Source organism: Colletotrichum jinshuiense, chromosome 9 (genome assembly GCF_051148585.1).
Source record: "Colletotrichum jinshuiense chromosome 9, complete sequence".
Lineage (NCBI taxonomy): Eukaryota > Fungi > Ascomycota > Sordariomycetes > Glomerellales > Glomerellaceae > Colletotrichum > Colletotrichum jinshuiense.
In genome coordinates this window covers 2,421,695-2,439,795 of record NC_139316.1, presented here as the reverse complement: position 1 = coordinate 2,439,795, position 18,101 = coordinate 2,421,695, and the positions used below count along the sequence as shown (strand labels likewise).

Sequence of the window (18,101 nt, the reverse complement as noted above, 5' to 3'; positions counted from 1 at the left end):
ATTGGAATCCTATTCCTGCTTAGCCCTGATAAAATAAAGTCGCACTGTGATCACTGCGCGCAGCTCGCCTTGCCCAAAAACAAAGAACGATGAAAAACAGACCCGAGGGTCGACGATGCCTCATCCATTTACACCAAGCCATCATAGAGAGATAGTGCCGATACGATGGTCTCGTCGCGTTTGCTTCCCTCCTTGAACTCCTCCATGTCCAAGCTGCCATTCTCGTCCTTGTCCATCATGCGGAAGATCTTCCGTACCCGCTTTTCGGGGGTGTCTTCGTCTTCAGGAAGCTTAACCATGGAGCCGACCTAAGGGTGAAGTGGTTTGTCAGCACCAGAGTCTTGTGTTCGAAGACGCACGTGAGGGCGAGGTGCAACAGGACACAGGAGTGACCTAATAAATACCCAGCAGGAGGGCAGGAGTGGCAGCAAGCTACTAACCATTTTGTAGATTGCCTCGACGATCTTGAGCATCTCGTCGTAACTGATCTTCCCATCCCCGTCGATGTCGTACAGCTGGAAGGCCCAGTCGAGCTTGTCCTCCATCTTGCCTCGGCTTGTAACACTCAGGGCGCAGATGAATTCCTTGAAGTCGATGCTACCGGACTTGTCGCTGTCGAAGACATTGAAGACATAATCTGCAAACGAACTCGGGTCTCCGAAGGGAAAGAATTGTCTATATATCTTCTGGAACTCTTCCTTGGTGAGCATGCCTGACGGGCAGTCCTTGAGGAAGCCTGTCAATGTGAGTCAGGGCCTGGCTGGATAAGTTTTGCGGCTCGCGACGACAAAGAGGTCGCTGGCACCGGGGGTTGTGCACGAGGAGCCCGGGAGGCGGTGGTCAACATACCCTTGTACCATTGTTGCAGCTCCTTCTTGTCGAAATGGGTCGACTTCTGCAGTTCAGCTAGCTGCTCCTGGGAGAGCTTGGACTGGCTAGACAGCGACGACTTGGTTAGCAAATAGTCATGCAGCCCGGTATTAGGAGCAAAGCACAGCTACGAGGCCACGACAACCCCGGGGGCGAATAGCCTCAACGCGAGGCCACTCCCAAGTTTCAATCCGGCCAAGCCTTAGAACTTGGGGAAGAGGTTATATATGCCTGGTGGAAGACTCACGATTTGCCCATGGCTATCTATGAGCCTATACTGTTGGCTCAAGAGCGAAGGTTTGTGGGGGAAATTGTGTAATCGAAGCGTGCGCGCGGGTGTGATGGGCGCCAACGGCTCAAGTTCGTCGCGAAGTGAGTCGAGGGGAGAGCGTCGGCTACGAAAACGGTCTGGTCGCTACCTTGGTGGGCCGAAGCCAGCGTAATAATGCTACGGCCACTGGATCGAGCGATAGGTGAGGGTGAGTCGGCGATATCGTGAGCTGGTGACGACGAGGATGGCGCGTGGGCGACGGCGAACAAGGCTGGCGACAGGTAGAGCGGTTGACAAGCGGGGGAGGGGGAAGAATTAAAGGGCCCAGGATGCTAGAGGTGGCCAGGCGCTGGCGGGGGACCCGATGATTGCTCGGGAAAGTTGGCGGCGGGATAGGGGACTCCCTGTACAAAGGCAGTGGCGTACCCAACGTCCACCGAGTACGAGGTGGGGAAGGAAAAGAGTCAATGAGAACCCTCTCAGGAACCCGAACAAGCGGGAATAGGAAATAATGCCCGAGCTATTCGATTATGGACGACGCGGCCAGGCTTGATTTCTTTTGTTGGAGAAGGTGGGATCAGGACGTAGGCAGTTGCATGCAAAACCAGAGGTCGTAGTGGTAGCAGAAAAATAAAGCCTGGAGGAGGCAGGGTATGTAATAGAGGTTGTAGTGAGTGCGGTTCTGTGCGGAGCAACCAAAAGTAGGTGCGAATGTCAAGGCCCCTGTTGGTTAGATAAGCTATGCGCTCGTGGCGCTGTCGTAGAACACACTCGAAGATGGACTAGCAGGCAGGTACATACAGGTGAGGCGAGAGGCGAGGCGAGGCAAGCACAACATAGCACAGTGCAGCATAGCATAGCATAGCATAGCGAAGTCAATGAGGACTTTGTACTGCACCATTCATTGGTTAGATATGGGCCCGGCCATATGTCAAATCGGACAATGACTGGCATCCAGTGGCTACGGGATACACCAGGTACCCTGGGCTCGTTGGCAGGTGAGGTCTTATTCGTTACAAGCAGGTAGTTGAGCAGCTGGAGCAGCTGGAGCCTGGAAGGTGGCTTCAAGCCGTCCAGTCACATTGCGTCCAGCATCAGAAAAAAGGGTGTCTTTTTCACACCCGCCACCTTCCGTGTCGGTCGTTGGTATGGTGAGGTGATTGAGTTCTTGGGGCACCATGTTGGCCTTGTCTTTTCTTTTTCTCTTCCTTAGCGTAGTGTAGGAGCCATTCGTCCACTTCACTTCGGGCCTTTCCAAAAGCCCAGGGTTTCAACTCCAGTCACGGATGGGATGCCAGGTAAAAATAAGGATTGGGATGATGGTACTTTGCTATTTGCGTGGCTTTGCCAGGGCCCAAATTGGAGCACGGTTCATTGTAGAAAACGAAACAGGCACGAGTGCGACGGCATCCGTTGAACGAACATCAGGTACATGCGCTGTCAGTCGAGGTGCGCTTTGTCTCGGTTCAGATCCATCCCAACTCGGCCCCCCAAACGGGAACAGGATTGACACAGGGCCGGCCACCTCTGTATCCTCAGGTGCCTCATTATTAATCGCCTCGGAAAATTTGTAGTGGGCACTTGTAGGCTTGGGATACGTACCCGGATGACGATACCTTGGCTATCTGTCGGCGCCTGGATACGTTCCTGCCCGAGTGAGTGGCCGTAAAACGGGGCCAGTACCTAGGAACAGAGTAGGTATTACTACACAGGAAACAGCAGACCACCACCCTTTCTCGCTATTTTGGCCACCTGGTGGCACCTCGGACTGTCAAGACCCGCTTCTTTGGAACGTTCCTCACAGCCCTGCCCACATCACGATCCAATGTGACATCAAGCCGACGGCCTCCGACTAGGTTCCTGTAAGCCACACCAGCTTGCTGAAGATCCTCGGGCAAGGTCAATTAAATTCATCATTGACTTCACGTGTCGAGCTTAATACCTAACCCAGCGGAACTAACCCCGTCAACCTAGTAAATACATGCGAACAATCATCGTCAACCCCACAAGGCTCGAACAATCACCGAAAACTCCGTCTCATCAACCGCCAACCATGTTCAATACTGCCAATAGTAGTTCTCATTATGCAAATGGAAGCTCTTTGGGCATGCCCCGGTCGTCACAAGAAGAAAATCGCCACCAGCCCTTGTGTGTGGGAACCATGAACCACCGCACCAGCAAAAGCGCGAACCACGGGATCGCAGGCCACGACGCATAAATCCCGTTCTCGAATGTCTTGTCCGAGTTCGTAAGCATAAGTGGAAGAGTAGTTGTCTGACGCGGCAAGAAAAGTCAGTCAACTTGACACCATCTCTACGGATCGCGGAGGCTGGCTGAGGGAAACCCAGAGCAGAAGCAGAGCGGAGGCTCTCACCTTAAGGTTAGGGTCATTGGTCTTCGCCAGTAGCTTCTTCATGAGCTTTTGGAACCAATCGTCCCAGTCACAGTCATACTCTGCCAACTTCAGCAACGTGTCGATCTCGTCGCTCAAGTGCTGTCGCAGGGTAGGCATGAACGAGTCGATGATGCCCTTGAGCTTCTCCCCGCTGTACGCCTCCTCGTTCTTTTGAACCTTGACCAGGTACCCCATGTACTCGTGCAAGCCGCCGGTGAAGGCTTCGTGCTGAGCGACGTTGGCCTGCATTAGACCCGGAACGCCCGCCAGCTCTTCGATCTCGGGGAAAACTTGTTCCTCCTCGATGTGGTGGTGGTGCTCAACCATGTTAGCCCATTCAATCGCATACGAAACAAAGTCCTGGACGTCGGCAGGGGACCTTTCTACATTGACGCATTGTAGATAGACGGTATTCAAAATCCGGATAAGGAGGTTGTGAATGATGGTCATGTCCTCAGCCATGAGGTTTGCGCCCGTTGTCTTGACGCCTTTCTACGCTCAGTCATTAGCCTTGTACAAACCAGTCTAGGTGGTGGGATAACGCACCTTAGACCCAGCGCGGGTGCTGCTGATAAGCTCAAATGGCCCATCGGCCCATGGGGTTTGACCCGTCATGCCTGCTTGTCCTAGGGTGTTGGAGGCGGTGGTTTGACTCTTGACGGAACACGATAAACACTTGTGAACGAAAGCAATGTCGAGGAGAGGACGACGTCAAGTATCAACGATGAGCCGAGAGCTTCATTTTATAATTGTGTTACAGTATTATGGACCATGCACACACACGCGCACGCACAACAATTCTCCAGCCAAATACCATGAAGGCGTGTATTTCGAAGGTGCCTTTTGGCAAGCGTTCGGTGCTTCCGACCGGCGGCTGAAATTGGAGGATTCAAAGTGCTGACGATAGCACCCGACGCGGTAAGGCAGCTCGGGTTGATGGCCAACAAGATGCTTCAAGCCCAGTGCTGACATACTAGACTCCTTGTCGTCTGATGCTTACTAGCCTATCACCACATTTGGATTGTCATGTTTGAGCCCTTGTTTGTGTGAATCTATTCCTCTTCTGATCTTGTTGATGAAGTGCTAACCAGGTTGCTTCCGAGCGCTTATTCCCTGCTTCCATTTATAGACTAGTCTTGAAGAAGGTGCAAAGTAAGACAGTGGTAAGCTTCAACAGGGTGGGTGTGTGCAAGATTGCAAATGTTGACGACAATTCAAAGGGAAGAAGATGCAGATGTAAATTCTTCAGCCTGCCATCTAACGCCGCGGCTACAGCAATCGACTCGTTCCCGCCTTTAAAAAAATAAAAAATACGCAGCAGCAAGTATGGTAATTACGAAAGCACAATGACCCTGCCATGTCTCGTTAAGCATGTTTCTCCCAGACCCATCCCGAAGTCGCCACCAAAAAGGAACCCAAACACGCCTTAGCCCGCCATGTGAAAACACCAGACGTACCGTTGCGTCCCTAAACCGAAGCTATCTTTATCCATCGCCATGGTTTTTCTTTTTTCTTTTTTCATTAACCGACAACGGCCTTCATGCTCAGGCTCTCCAAGAATCCTCCTAGATCCTCCTTCTTGACCTCCACCACGCAGTGCTCGAAACTGTCTATTCGGACTCGAGCATTCGTTTCAGCAACAACTTCTTGGAAAGCCGATCCGAATCGGTTGAGGCCGTAGCCTCTTTCCCGAACCTCTTCCTCTTCATCTTCCGAATCTGAACCGTCGGACGCCTCCGACTCAGTATCAAGCTCGTCGTCGTCTTCGTCATCCTGGCCTGCCGCCTGGCGAGCTGCTCGCCTCTCCTCGCTGATCTTCTTCTTGTTGCGCCTTGATTCTTCTCGCCGCTTGGCCTTTTCGTCTTTCGCCGCCTGTCGCTTCTTGGCGGCCTCGCGGTCGAGGAAAGTGGTGTCAGGGCCTCCACCTCCACCTGTACCGACAACAAGGTAAACACCGCGTTTGTCGTTGAGGCTGGCGACTACAAGCGGCGTGCCACGGCCACCATGAGAGAGGCGGCCCGTCGTATCCTTCTCCTGCTCGACAAGGGCCTCGCCGACCCAGAGTGCAAGCTTAGTGAGGGCGGCTGGATGCTCAAAGACTGGGACATCGGGTCCCTCTTTGACGACGCACATGCGAAATGCGCGTAGATGCTTTATTTGTTTCTTGTTAATAAGTGATGTACCGGTGCGGTAGATGGCACGGTGCAAGAATTGGGCGGTAGGTAGTCCTGCCTTAAGACCATCGATGCTGTCGGCTGCGTTAGCGGGGTACCATATCGGCTGCCATCATGCACTTACTCCTCCAGAGCATCATACGCTTCCCAGAACCGCCCAACCCACTCTTCTCCCTGTGCTGTAACAATCTCTTCGTCGTCTCCCTCCTCAAATTGAGAGTCCTTGGCTGCGTGCGCGAGTTCGGCCACGTCGCCGTGCTTGCCCACTTCTAGTAGGGCGCCAATGACCACACCGACGTCCTGCGCGCTCAGGGTCGCCCGCCACCCCCAGCTGCGGACGAATCCCCAGCCATCTTTTGCACCTCCACGATCTCTGCCATCTGTGTCGACTGAAGGCACCATCTCGTCTAAATTATAGAGAGAAGCGTACTTGAGCAACTTCGCCCGAAGCTCCCGCTTCAGCATCATGTCCATGTGTGTGTAGCTCTGCTTGCATTGAACTAGACTAACACCCATCTTGGCCAACAACTTGTGGAGTCGCTTTAGGCCCGGCTCGCTCCATGTCTTGAGGCGGGCAAAGAGATATGGCGAATGAAGCATGCTGTCGTATAGGCTCCAGTGTCTGATAAGGAGAAATTTCGGTTCTGGCGATAGTCTGATGCTCGTGTCCTCTGGGCTCCTCGCAGTGGTTGGAATGATGCCTAAGTTCTCAGCAGCAGCCGCGCGAGAGTTGGTGACTTCGGGTGGATTAAGACGCCGAACTTCGTCTCTCAGAAGTTGGCGAATACGGCCGCCACGCATTCCCATCCAGCCATTTCCTTGACCTCGATCTGAGTTGCGAACCGGCACCGCTATACCCGCAGATGATCTTCCGTACAACTCCATGGAAGTGACGCCAACGATGGTAAGCCACAGTAAGTCGTTGTCTTCCCGGCCAAGCTCCGAGGCCAAAGAGTACATCATAGAAGATATTGGCTCGGAGAAGGATGCGCCGATCTTGTAGTATTTGCGGAGAACATCCTCTTTTTCTCTTCGCAAACGCAACAGGCGGCGTCGCAGGGCTCTGGCCGATGGCGCAGGTGGCGGTTGCGCAGCAGATGGGGGTTCCAAGGGGTCACTAGAGAGAACCACCCCGGCATCTCGCAGAGATACTAGCCCCCTATGGGTCGGTCGTTGTGGAGATGAAGGTATCGAGGAAGACTGATATGTGTTAGCTTTTGTGGCGACAGACCTCTGAAGAACAAAACTCACAGAATTGCTTCTTCGACGCTGATGCGGCCGGTCATCGGTATCACTGGAATCGTCCTCTTCATCCCGATCCGACCAGCTTTTTCTCTTTTGGCCGGCATGTGCAGGCTCCTCAAACAGGTCTTCGTCGTCCGCATCATCGTCGCCATCATCGTCTCCTAAATCCTCGCCGTCGTCATCGACCTCGGGCATATCAAGCAGGGCCAGGTACGCTTCCTTTTCTATAGTAAGGTCGTCTTCGATATCACCATCATCAAACACAACAATACCACCCTTGCCAGGTTTGTAGGAGCGGTCGATTCGACCAGCCGTCACACCTGGGGGGCAACGTGCTTGCAGTCCGACCTCCTCTTCGACGGCGGGCTCAAGTGGGAAGCCACCAAAGACGTTGCCCAAGTTCCACGGGCGATGAGAGTCAATGACCCAAACCTCAACGCCGGCAAAGGTCAGCTCTTCCCCCTCAGGTTCCAGGCCTAGCAAAGTGCCAAGGTCAACCATGCCGCCGACGCCGAGACACACGACAACTCCTCCGCTCCCTCCTTGGGTTTCCATCATGGGCTGGACCAGGTCCCGACCCGCACGTTCGAGGTCAGCATATCCGGAGACAGGCTGGATCTTGTGGGGGATATAGTCGTGCTTCAATAGGCGGGTAAGGATTCGACATGCGCAAAGGGCATCAGGCTCGAGCGCGACGAGAACAAGTACTGGAGGAGAGAGCGGGTGTCGCGTGTTCTGCAGGTGGGTGTAGAGTTTGGATATTAAGGACCGCGGAAGATACATGGCTATGATAAGTTCGATGCGTTTCCACGATGTATGCCGAGCGACTTCATGAGATGCAAAGGTTGGTTCTGTCGTGACGACGCGGCTTGGAGAAGCGGAGGGGTTCTATGCTGGGTGCGATGGCCAACGACGGCACAGGTACAGTACCAAACGCGGCACGCAATTGAGTAGAATGACTGTGAGTACTGTCAGTCGGAATGATTATGCGATAGAGGTCGTTGACGAAATGGAATGGGTTTCTGGCGTGGAGTAGTGAAGTGCAAAGTGCAGAGTTGAGGGCAGTGGGTAACGTAAGTATGCCACAGAGAACATAAGTCCAAGGTGGTGTGTGTGGTTGGGAAACAAGGTACGTGGACAAGGTACCGAGCGACTGACGGCTTGAATTGAGTGTGTTGACGCGCGAACGCGGTTTGTCAGGATTTCGACGCGACTGGGTTGTGCGAGCGCACCTAAAAGTACGGTTACAGGTGGGGTCTACTTTAGCGACGCGTAACGACAAAGACTGGGTTCGTGCATTTAGCTACTTGTAAAATTGGTACCGTGTTGCCCTGCCAGGGGAGAGGGCGTGCCCTCGGCCGAGTGCACGGAGCAGCAGCTCGTCATCCGCCGAACTTACCTATTTTCCGGGGCCTTAGGTACGTAGAGCTGGCCACATCATCCGACAGGCCGATCTTTGCAGCGAACCCCGAGACCCAGCTGGGCCCGACAACTCAACAATGACTTGAGCTGCCAGAAACCTAAGCCGGAAACCGACCCGGTACAAATTTAGAGGAAAATACAATGCAACAGTTTCTGGCCTATTTACATCTGTCCGGTTCCATAGCTCTTAACCGCGCCGCCGCAAGCCGCCGGTCTTCTTATATTTCCAGCTCGCCAGTCGTTGTTACAACTTGCGTTCGCCGTCGGTGGGTTCAGCTTGATCATCGTCACCATCACTGCTCGTCCATCACCGTTCTGCTACGGCTTCCATCTTTTGGCTTCATTTTCTCAGTTGTCGAGTATCCATAATTGTAACACAAGCTGCATAATCGTATATACTCCATACCTACCTAGTGTACATTGGCCCCGCCCTGCCAGCCTAGCGTCTCTTTGGGAAACAGAGCTATTGGTGGTTCCTTGCCGTCCCGGTCGGCTAATTGACGGTTTACCTTGCATGCCTGAGATTCCTGGCTTACGGTTTGGTATGGACACTTTGGCGACAACCAAGTTGTCACTCTGTGCTCGCTAATACTGCTCATATGTGTTGCATGCCGGTACCAGTGGGCTCTTCTACCTGTGGAAACAGCGCCATGTCATGGTTCGGCCCTCACATTATCACCTCACTTATCCGTCCTCATCTCGAATCACAACGCCCCACTTCATCTTCACAAGGAGCACCGCCAACACGCCATGCTTCTGTTATAACCGTCACATCTGAAGCGACATAAGGACACACTCTGCAGGCCGCTTATGCGCGATCTCCTCGAAACGGCAAAGCTTCTCCTCTGTTTGTCTTCGCAAAGGCGAAGCAATCTCTAAACGCGATTGGAAACTTTCCTTCACACTCTGTACCCCGTGGCTCACTGGCGTTGGCCGGCCGGGGATTCGGATATTCCCGCCCCAGCCCGTTGGCACCGGCTCGGTTTTGTATCACCCTGGTGGGCGTCTCTGGGGGACTGGTACCATCCCAGCCGACACAAACAACAGTAAAGAGGGTGAGGGGTTGTTGGCGATTGGGTTACCGCCCCGTTGGTACGCAAATGTAGGTTACTAGTACCAGGTACTACTGTCCCTCTCTTTTGGTTTCTCTCACCCTCCATTGTCCACATATTTTTCTGCCTCGTCCCGTATCGACGAATTTCTTCCACTTTAGTGTGCAACCGGCCAGCTTTCTTGCGTTATTCTTTGACTGCAAACCTGGTAAATTTGTGATTAATCTCATGTTTGTCCTGTTTGTCAATTGTACGTTTACTTGGTGCATGTTCATTTTACGCCACAACCCCCGGTTAGCCGTTGTTAACCCAGGCAGCCCAGTCTCACGTCTGTCGCGGCTGGTCTCATTACTCAAAGTTCACAATGTACTAACTGAAGCATCGCTCTTTGGCTGTAGCTCTGCTTAAGTCTGCAGGAACCGTCCGGTAGTTGTCAGCCCCAAATTCAGTGTCGCCATCGGCCTACCTGCCAAGTGTCCAAGAAGAAGAAAATATCAGGGAGACGAACTTCCACGACATCGACCCCAGATCTCGACCACCGGCGCCCGCTACGAGGGTGGCAACCCTGCTCCAGGTCATCGAAGCCTGGTTCACGAGCACGGTGTTGCCATGCCCTCAGTCTCATGGCCAACAGTTTCCCTCGAAATCGCATCCAACTTCACAGAGATTCCGCGGCCATGAACATGTCTAACAGCGAGCCGATAGAGCCAGCTACGCCAGACACGTTGGCAGAAGATGATTTTGAAGGGTCGGACTACGGGGGGTCATATGCGTCCTCGGGCTTCACGTCACTCGCTTCTCGTGTCATGAAGCACTCGCACGAGGGTGGAAGGTGTGTGGTTCACGGCATTCGTCTTCTTAGAGAGGGATTCGGAAGCTAAGTAGGCATCTGCTAGGCGTTATCAGTCATTTATGCAAGGCATATATCCTCTTCCAAACGACGAGACAGAGCAATTCCGCGAGGAAATGAAGCATCAGTTGATAAAGCGCCTTCTTGACGATAATGATTACATTTCACCCATCGGCAGCAACCCACAGAAGATCATAGATGTTGGCACTGGCACTGGACTTTGGGCAGTTGATGGTGAGTTCAGTTCCGATTAGGTTTCGACTGAGGGGCGACATCTGACTCCTCCTCTCCAAGTTGCGGACAAATTCCCTAGTGCACATGTTATCGGTGTAGATATCTCACCAATCCAGAACTGCTACGCCCCCCAGAACGTTGACTGGAGAATTGACGACATCCAAGAAAGTTGGTCACCGCTGTATTCTGATGCAGACTTCGTCCACTTTAGGTCAGTCAGTGTGACCCTTCGAGACCCAGCCAAAGCCATCCAGTCCGCATACCAGTAAGACTATTGTCCTTCACTCCATCAGTCCGCTTCTAACCCTATGACAGGAACCTCAAACCAGGCGGTTGGATCGAGTTCCAAGACGCCGGCGTCAGAATTGGGTGCGACGATGATACGATACCTGAAGACTACGCACCCTCCAAATTCATGGATATCTTTATCCGCACATTCAAAACCCACTTCTCCTGGGACCTGGAGTTTCCACAGGTGCTGCCCGAGATTCTGAGAGAAACTGGTTTCGTCAACATACATTATCGATCTCACAAACTGCCCATCGGATCGTGGGCGAAAGATAGGCACCAGCGGGAGATTGGCCTGTTTATGAGCAAGGATGTGCTGTGGCAGCTTGTCCGCGCCGTTCTCGTGAAGTGGCCCCAGATGGGCATAACCAAGCAGGAAGCCGACACCATGGAACAGGACATTCGCAAGGCGTTTCACGACACGAGAATACATGCATATCTCCCGTGGATTTCCGTCTGGGCACAGAAGCCACTCACCTGACGCGGGCACAGCAGGCATCCATGGCCCCCCGCTCCCTGCGGAGTGGTTGGGAATCCGAGCAGCGGGTAGCAGGTATGCCGCGGTTTTCTCAGGCTTTTCTCCAGATCCCACATTACCTCAAGGCACTATGGTCGCGAAAAGGAGGGCAAGGCCTTGCCACCTCTCTGTGCGTCCGTACAAGGCTTCAGGCCGTTGGTCAACGTTTGCCACAGCGCATGGACTATGCAGTGCAGAAAGTAGCTAGGAAGCGGATGCTTGCATGTTCGACTGCATTCGATTCAAAGCACTTCTTCGTCAAGTGAGGCCGTTCAGTCAGGCCTATGTCCTCGGCCCCGCTTGCTGCATTCGCTGCGGATGGAAAGACCAAGTTGGTCACAAGGCTGGCTTAGCCCCAACGCCCCCAAAGTTGGCAGCCAGTCACATTGAAGCCGCTTGCATTCATTGGAGAGTCACTTCAACCGCAGTTGATTCATGGCTTCCTCCCATAGGTAACATACACGTCAAAATATCCATGCCTCCTCACATCCCGCCACTCCGCGATAACCCTCGCGCTAAAGTCCCAGACCTGCTCTTTCCTCCAGCCCATAAACCGGGTGAAAAGGGCCAACGTCATGGATTCAATCCCGACGCTGAAGTTGGCTTCAGTCCAGAGCCCGAGAGTTTTGTGTTTGACGTCTCGCGGCCATTGGTTGATGGGCCACTTGAACGGTATGCGCACAATGTCGACAAAGCCTACGCTAGCCATCATCTCTGCCGCCTTGCCGCATGTATCCAGAAGAAAGCCAGATCTTCTTCCGGCCTCCATCATAAGCTCGTTCCATTTGCCGAGGTCAGAATCTGGCGGTATCGTTCCGTCGTCACACCTCATGGGGAAGTCGATATCCTGTATCTCAAGCCATCCTCCCGGGTTGAGGTTGCTGTGGTGATGTCAGTTAAATAGTACAGGGCTGTTGACGAGTCAGGGATAACAGACTCAAAGGCTTGTTGGTGGAAGTTTGGCCAATCCCTAAAAGCACCTGTCATCATCATGCTATGAACGAAATCAAACTTTCTTGAAAAGCTCCATTCCTCCTCGAGGTCATCAATTTCGTAGTGAACGTTGGGAGGTGTGCTAACAACGTCAGTTATTGTGTATCGGTCTTCTGGCTGTCACGTCTTACAAGCCTGGCTGGACGGGAGAGAGATCGACGCCGACCACCTCAGATTCGGGGTGTTCCTCTCCTTCATTCCAGGTTAGTATATTGGGGGGCGGGTCCGGTGGCTTCGTGCAGACGGCGTCTTACCAAAGTCTATTGCCCATAGCCCTATGCCGCACCCAACATCCAATACTCTGTGTGGATGGTTCACAGGGGCGAGAGCAAGCTTGTTCTCGAAGGTCAGTTGGCAGAGCTGGTACTGAAATGCTGTTGCAGTAGTCAGAGCCGGCAGAATAACGCTCGTAGTCGAGGACATCCTTACCCTGTCGGTCGAGTTCTTCCTGTCGACGAAAACGGGTTAATTCGAGTTCGGTGAAAACCTAACCTATTACAAAAATTCATACATACCTGATCGGTGGGCAAGACATACTTCCCATCTTTGTATCCGTGATAAATTCGCCCATTCTCCTCTCGCGCACGTACTATGCTCGAACGGAGCGACGCAGTGGACGAAGGCCATGCCTCTGACTGCGGTCTCTCTTAGCGGTCTTCGCCCATCCATGACTTCCAAAAGCAGCTTACTTCTCCCAGCGCAGAGTCAATATCACTCCCTGGAAGGCTCTGCATCTCGGTGTCGTCAATGTCCTACGGCTTGTCCTTAGCTTTGGATACCTTGAAACTTTGGCAGTCTCGAGCACGAGCGTAGGCTGTCTCCCGGATACCAACCTCGTCTGGCTCCAAGTCAATATTGACCCTATGTGGGATAATATTGTCAAGTTGATGCACTGTATCAGGCGCCGTTTGATCCATTTCCATGATTGTGCAGAATCAAGCCGACATGCTCTCTGGAAAAAAGATATGGCGGCTTGCGTCGACCACCGTTTCCTCGCGTTTCAAGGTGACTGCCGAGATAGCTCGATGCAGAGATGCAGTACGTCTCTTCCCTTTTGGATATGGGAAGACAGCAGCGAGAAATATCGGATTGGCATTTAACACTCTCTTACCAGGTGCAGGCCCCTTTGACAACGATTGGGCAGCGGCAATGGAAAAAATGCGTGCTATTGAGGGGCCAGGTCGGCTGTGGTGCTCCAGACAAAGGCGACACAAACAGGTAGCTAGCTTCCTTGCCAGGCCAACCCTTCGGCTTCGTGACACCTGAAGCCGTGTATCATTGATGTTTCTCTCTTGGGGATTGGTTGCTAGCTGAGGCACACTGCACATTGTGGTCAACATGAGAAGTTACAGACAAGCCGTCTGACCGCCGCTCTTTGGAAGTTTGGCCTTGCAAAAATGTACCGTGTTATTTGCTCTAATGAAAACAACAATGAAAATCAATTTAACTAAACAAACTGACGGAGCTTGGTGTCGTTCGTAGTTGGCGTCGGCCATCGTCAGGTCAAGCCCAATTAAAGGCCCAATAACGGGCAGTATCATAAGTTCTTGGTGCGGAAGGGGGGTTACACAAACCACATGTCGCTGGTCTCATTTTCACAGCTGCAGCCAGAATCGTGATGATGACTGTTGGGCGCCATCCAAGCTGTCAAACAGTTCGACACGTACTGCCTGGTAATGGGTTATCCCATAGAGAAGGGCGAGTCTAATACCGAACGCCAACGTTATGGTGTTTTGAAAGCCGAAGAGCGTATAAGTTTGCTCCCGTCGTTTCCTTGAGGGCTCGGATGCCTGCATAACACCATGCAGTATGTCGGGGTGGACAGAAAATGCGGGAACATGCTGCTGCCATGGCCTAACAGACTGGCTTTCTTGTTACTTGAGGTGGCTAAAGGAGGGGAGAGCATGAAATTCCTTAGAATTAAAATCAGCCTTTCAAACCCGATGTTCTGCATATTCCTCAACTCGTAGCATATTTTGAGGGCCGTTGTAATGAAACCAATTTAGACTGTAAACCGAATGGCGAAGTAACAAGTTATGGAGAAACTGACCGACAATGAGCCCTCCCGTGTGCTTGGGTTCTTGGGCAATCACTTTATTGTCACCAAGTCAGCTGAGGGGAGGAAAGTTTGGCCACATCGCCCATACACGCTGCATACGAAGCCCGGGTCCGAACGTCGTATGTAACCGCATTTGGTAGAATATATGGGCGCACAACCTATGCATATGAGCTCCAAATCCTGCTAGCGAACCCAGTGATTTGGCTGGTCAAAGAGGTCATCGAAAGACCATCGGTCTGCTTGGCCGAGATGCCTGTTAGATTGGCCTTTGGCCACCTACCCGATGTCATGCGGGTAGTGGCGGAGTACTGCATATGTTGGCTTATCCTCTCTCTGCCATGTTCAATGAGAGTGAGCAAGCTAGACACGTTTGAGATTTGTGGGGAAGAGACATAGTAGAGGTTGAGGTTGGCTTGCTTTATGAATTATGTAGGCGAGGAAGAGAAATTTCGGACACTCTTGACTTGGCCCCCGCCTACTCCTTCTCACCTCCAACACTCGAGCACGACCTCGAGGTATCCCGGTTCTCACCATCACCGCTTCCGCTACAGATAGACACACACTGTGGGTAATCTTCTAACAAAGGGAAGGTGCCCCCCTGTGTGCTTTTACGCCGTTGCCTTCTTGGGTAGTTGCCATTGCCCCAAGTCAGCTACCGCCATTAACCGATCTTTCTTCTTTTCAAATCCACTTGACCCTCTCAACTCACCCCGAGAGCTCGTCTTATCTTACTCACCTGAAGTTTATCGTCTTACAAAACAGAAGCCAGACATGGCCGCCATCAAGGAGCTCTCAGGACACATATGGAGCCCACTTCTGTTGTTTATCACGGCCTTTCTCATATACCTAACAGCCTTGAGCTACCATTCATGGAGCCGTCTCAGACATATCCCCGGTCCACCAGGTGCCGCCTTCAGCAAGTGGTGGATGCTACGTAACACACTGGGTGGGCAGATGCATCTTGCGCTCAAGCGAGCGTGTGATGAATATGGTGAGTGAGCCCCCATGGTTCTCTAATACAAGACAGATGCCCAAGCCTTGTCATTAAGCCGCCCGTATCTGCCAGCTGTGTGATTTGTACTGTGATGGAAGGTCTCAGACACATGCCGCAATCAGTAATAGAGCAACCTGGAGGAGCGTGGGCCTTCGTTTCGACAGGCTGCTGACAGGAAACTTTGTGCTTTAGGCCCGGTCGTCCGCATCGGTCCCAACGACTTGGTAACCAATGACTCGGAACTTCTTCGTCGCATGTGGGCAGTCCGCTCGCCATACCGCAAGGGTGCCTTCTATGATGCTGTCAGATTCGACCCAGCTAGAGACAACATCATCTCCATGAGAGATGACCACGAGCACAATGAATTACGCGCCAAGATGGCCATCGGTGTAAGCCATTCCCGCCCCTGGCGCTGTGTATGCACGGGACGGCCCTTCTGACCCAGGCGATTAAACAGTATTCTGGCAAGGAAAACGAAGGCCTGGAAGCCGCCATCGACAGGCAGGTACAAGCTCTCATCAAACTCATCGAGGAGCGATACTTGTCGACAGCCGATGCCTTCCGTCCAATGGATCTTTGCAGAAAGGTTCAATATCTCACTTTGGATGTCATAACATCGCTTGCGTTTGGCTACCATTTCGGATACCTCGAACAAGACGCCGATGTCCATCAGTACATCCAGATGACAGAAAAAAGCATGCCCGTCATGATGACACTCGCAGTATTCCCAAAGCTGGCAAAATTACTTCAATCGCCCCTGTTTCGCCGGGCCATGCCGTCGGAACATGATCGCGTGGGATTCGGCAAGTTCATCGCGTGAGTAGCCCGATGCCCCGACTTTCTATATCGGGTGTTTGTACGCAGCTGCTGACAGTTGTTTGTCTTTCCAAGTGTTGCAAAGCAGGTCGTAGCGGAGAGACTGATGTCTGACAAGGCGGCGAAACAGCGAGACATGCTGGGTTCCTTCCTTGCACACGGCTTGACCCGAGAGGAGGCTGAGGGCGAGACATTGGTCCAAATTATCGCCGGTTCTGACACAACAGCAACGGCAATCCGAACGACGATGCTGTATCTGATAACGTCTCCGGCATGTTACTCGAAGCTCGCCAAGGAGGTGCGAAATGCAGCCAGATTGGGTACAATCTCGTCGCCCATCACCAACCGAGAAGCTGGCGACCTCCGCTATCTTCAGGCCGTCATCAAGGAAGGCCTAAGGGTGTTTCCTCCTGTCACTGGACTCATGTCGACCATCGTGCCCAAAGGCGGCGACTTTATGCATGGCAAGAGCATCCCCGAGGGGACCGACATTGGCTGGACGGCGTTTGGGGTTCTCCGCTCTAAGGCAGTGTATGGGCCAGATGCCGACGTGTTTCGGCCGGAACGGTGGCTTGAGGCTGGAGATGACCAGCTTAAGACTATGATGGCGCAATGGGAACTGGTGTTCAAGTACGGAAAGTGGCAGTGCCTGGGTAAGACGGTTGCTCTGATGGAGCTAAATAAGGTGTTTGTTGAGGTAAGTTACTGCAAGAACTTCCAGAGTCGGCGGCAAAGAGAAGAAAGAAAACAGTGGCTGACTTTATGGACAGCTTTTCCGGAGATTCGACCTGACCCTGGTTGACCCTGCTAGGCCGTGGAACTCATTCTCTGCGGGCATCTTCATCCAGTCTGATCTCTGGGTGAGAGTGAACAATTTTGACCAACCAGAGTGAACAGTAGTCCGAGAACCGCCGTCGAAACTTTGGAGGCAGGGCCATATTTGGGAATGGTAATAGCAGGGTAGAGAGCAGTTTGGGCCTGTAGATCGAGACGCATATGGCTGAGGCAGATTGACAATAGAAAGTACTTTCTTCAGGTGAAAGGTCTCGAATGAAGAAGTAGAAGAAGGAGTGGAAGTGGACGCTGTTCTTACTACCAGTCGAATAGTCGGAGGGGTGGTGGTGAGGCTCGCATATGTCAAGAGACCCGAGCCCGAAATGCCGCAAATATCGTCCACTCATCTCGGCGAGTCATGCGGGTGGGAGTTTAATGAGCTGCAAGTATGGCTTGGCAAGCTCTGCTCATCTATTCTTGGCTTTTTCCTTTTTCTTCTTTTCCCTTTTGTATGTTATAATTGCAGCATCAAGAGGTTTCCTCCGGAAATACCCTAACTCGGTGACAAAGGTGCAGTGTTTGGTCAAGACAAGGAAAGAAGCGCCGGGACTGGACCGATCGGGTGATGTTAGTAACGTGGTGTTCCCCCGCAAAGTGCTCCCCAACTGAGCTAGACTTGGGGAGTGGGTTTTTGCTCCGCGCTCAACCGGCCTAACCGAGCCCGTAAACCTCCATGCCGGCTGCACGAAAGTCGGCCCATGACGTTGTCCCCTACTTCGCCTTGCCTTAATTACCCCGGGCTATCTTGGAGCAACACACCACTCCACTACGCACCTTAGAAGCAAGTAGTAAACGGATCCGACTCTGCCTTTTCTAATTGCCTGAGAAGCCCCGCCCACACAAACCTTCGATGTACAGCAGCTGCTATAGCAGTGTACACCGGACACTTATAAATGAAATGACGGTATCCACGATGACTCCTTTCCCATATGCCACCCAAGGGTCAAACCCCTGCCCGGACACCATTTGGGATGAACCTACAGGGATTCGCACTGGCGATGATGCCTGAATTAAGCTTCCGCAGCTGCTAGTGTAGTATGTTCGACACCCAGCTCAGCCTGGCCCACACTTCGACGATACGAACATG

The 18,101-nt window shown here is 52.6% G+C and overlaps 6 protein-coding genes across 6 annotated transcripts; 2 read left to right on the top strand and 4 right to left on the bottom strand.

Moving 5' to 3' along the window:
- Window positions 1-128: 128 nt before the first annotated feature.
- Window positions 129-1,128, bottom strand: EsH8_IX_000662 (frequenin; the record flags this gene model as incomplete). Its single annotated transcript, XM_083266998.1, has 4 exons — window positions 129-308; window positions 441-736; window positions 850-935; window positions 1,118-1,128. 4 exons carry the CDS (start codon window positions 1,126-1,128, stop codon window positions 129-131), a joined length of 573 nt encoding a protein of 190 aa, XP_083130563.1.
- A 2,095-nt stretch (window positions 1,129-3,223) lies between these two features.
- Window positions 3,224-4,151, bottom strand: EsH8_IX_000661 (uncharacterized protein; the record flags this gene model as incomplete). The annotated part of the gene is made up of 3 exons (XM_083266997.1): window positions 3,224-3,415; window positions 3,516-4,028; window positions 4,083-4,151. 3 exons carry the CDS (start codon window positions 4,149-4,151, stop codon window positions 3,224-3,226), a joined length of 774 nt encoding a protein of 257 aa, XP_083130562.1.
- Window positions 4,152-5,057: 906 nt separating this feature from the next.
- On the bottom strand, window positions 5,058-7,738 carry EsH8_IX_000660 (DNA replication initiation factor CDC45 domain-containing protein; the record flags this gene model as incomplete). The annotated part of the gene is made up of 3 exons (XM_083266996.1): window positions 5,058-5,784; window positions 5,835-6,910; window positions 6,962-7,738. 3 exons carry the CDS (start codon window positions 7,736-7,738, stop codon window positions 5,058-5,060), a joined length of 2,580 nt encoding a protein of 859 aa, XP_083130561.1.
- A 2,314-nt stretch (window positions 7,739-10,052) lies between these two features.
- EsH8_IX_000659 (S-adenosyl-L-methionine-dependent methyltransferase) lies at window positions 10,053-11,282 on the top strand (the record flags this gene model as incomplete). Its single annotated transcript, XM_083266995.1, has 4 exons — window positions 10,053-10,261; window positions 10,326-10,513; window positions 10,574-10,778; window positions 10,829-11,282. The coding sequence occupies 4 exons, from the start codon at window positions 10,053-10,055 to the stop codon at window positions 11,280-11,282; spliced, it is 1,056 nt and encodes a 351-aa protein (XP_083130560.1).
- A 469-nt stretch (window positions 11,283-11,751) lies between these two features.
- On the bottom strand, window positions 11,752-12,855 carry EsH8_IX_000658 (uncharacterized protein; the record flags this gene model as incomplete). Its single annotated transcript, XM_083266994.1, has 4 exons — window positions 11,752-12,199; window positions 12,443-12,503; window positions 12,566-12,759; window positions 12,827-12,855. The coding sequence occupies 4 exons, from the start codon at window positions 12,853-12,855 to the stop codon at window positions 11,752-11,754; spliced, it is 732 nt and encodes a 243-aa protein (XP_083130559.1).
- Window positions 12,856-15,618: 2,763 nt separating this feature from the next.
- On the top strand, window positions 15,619-17,073 carry EsH8_IX_000657 (cytochrome P450; the record flags this gene model as incomplete). The annotated part of the gene is made up of 4 exons (XM_083266993.1): window positions 15,619-15,753; window positions 15,822-16,180; window positions 16,256-16,877; window positions 16,951-17,073. 4 exons carry the CDS (start codon window positions 15,619-15,621, stop codon window positions 17,071-17,073), a joined length of 1,239 nt encoding a protein of 412 aa, XP_083130558.1.
- Window positions 17,074-18,101: the final 1,028 nt, after the last annotated feature.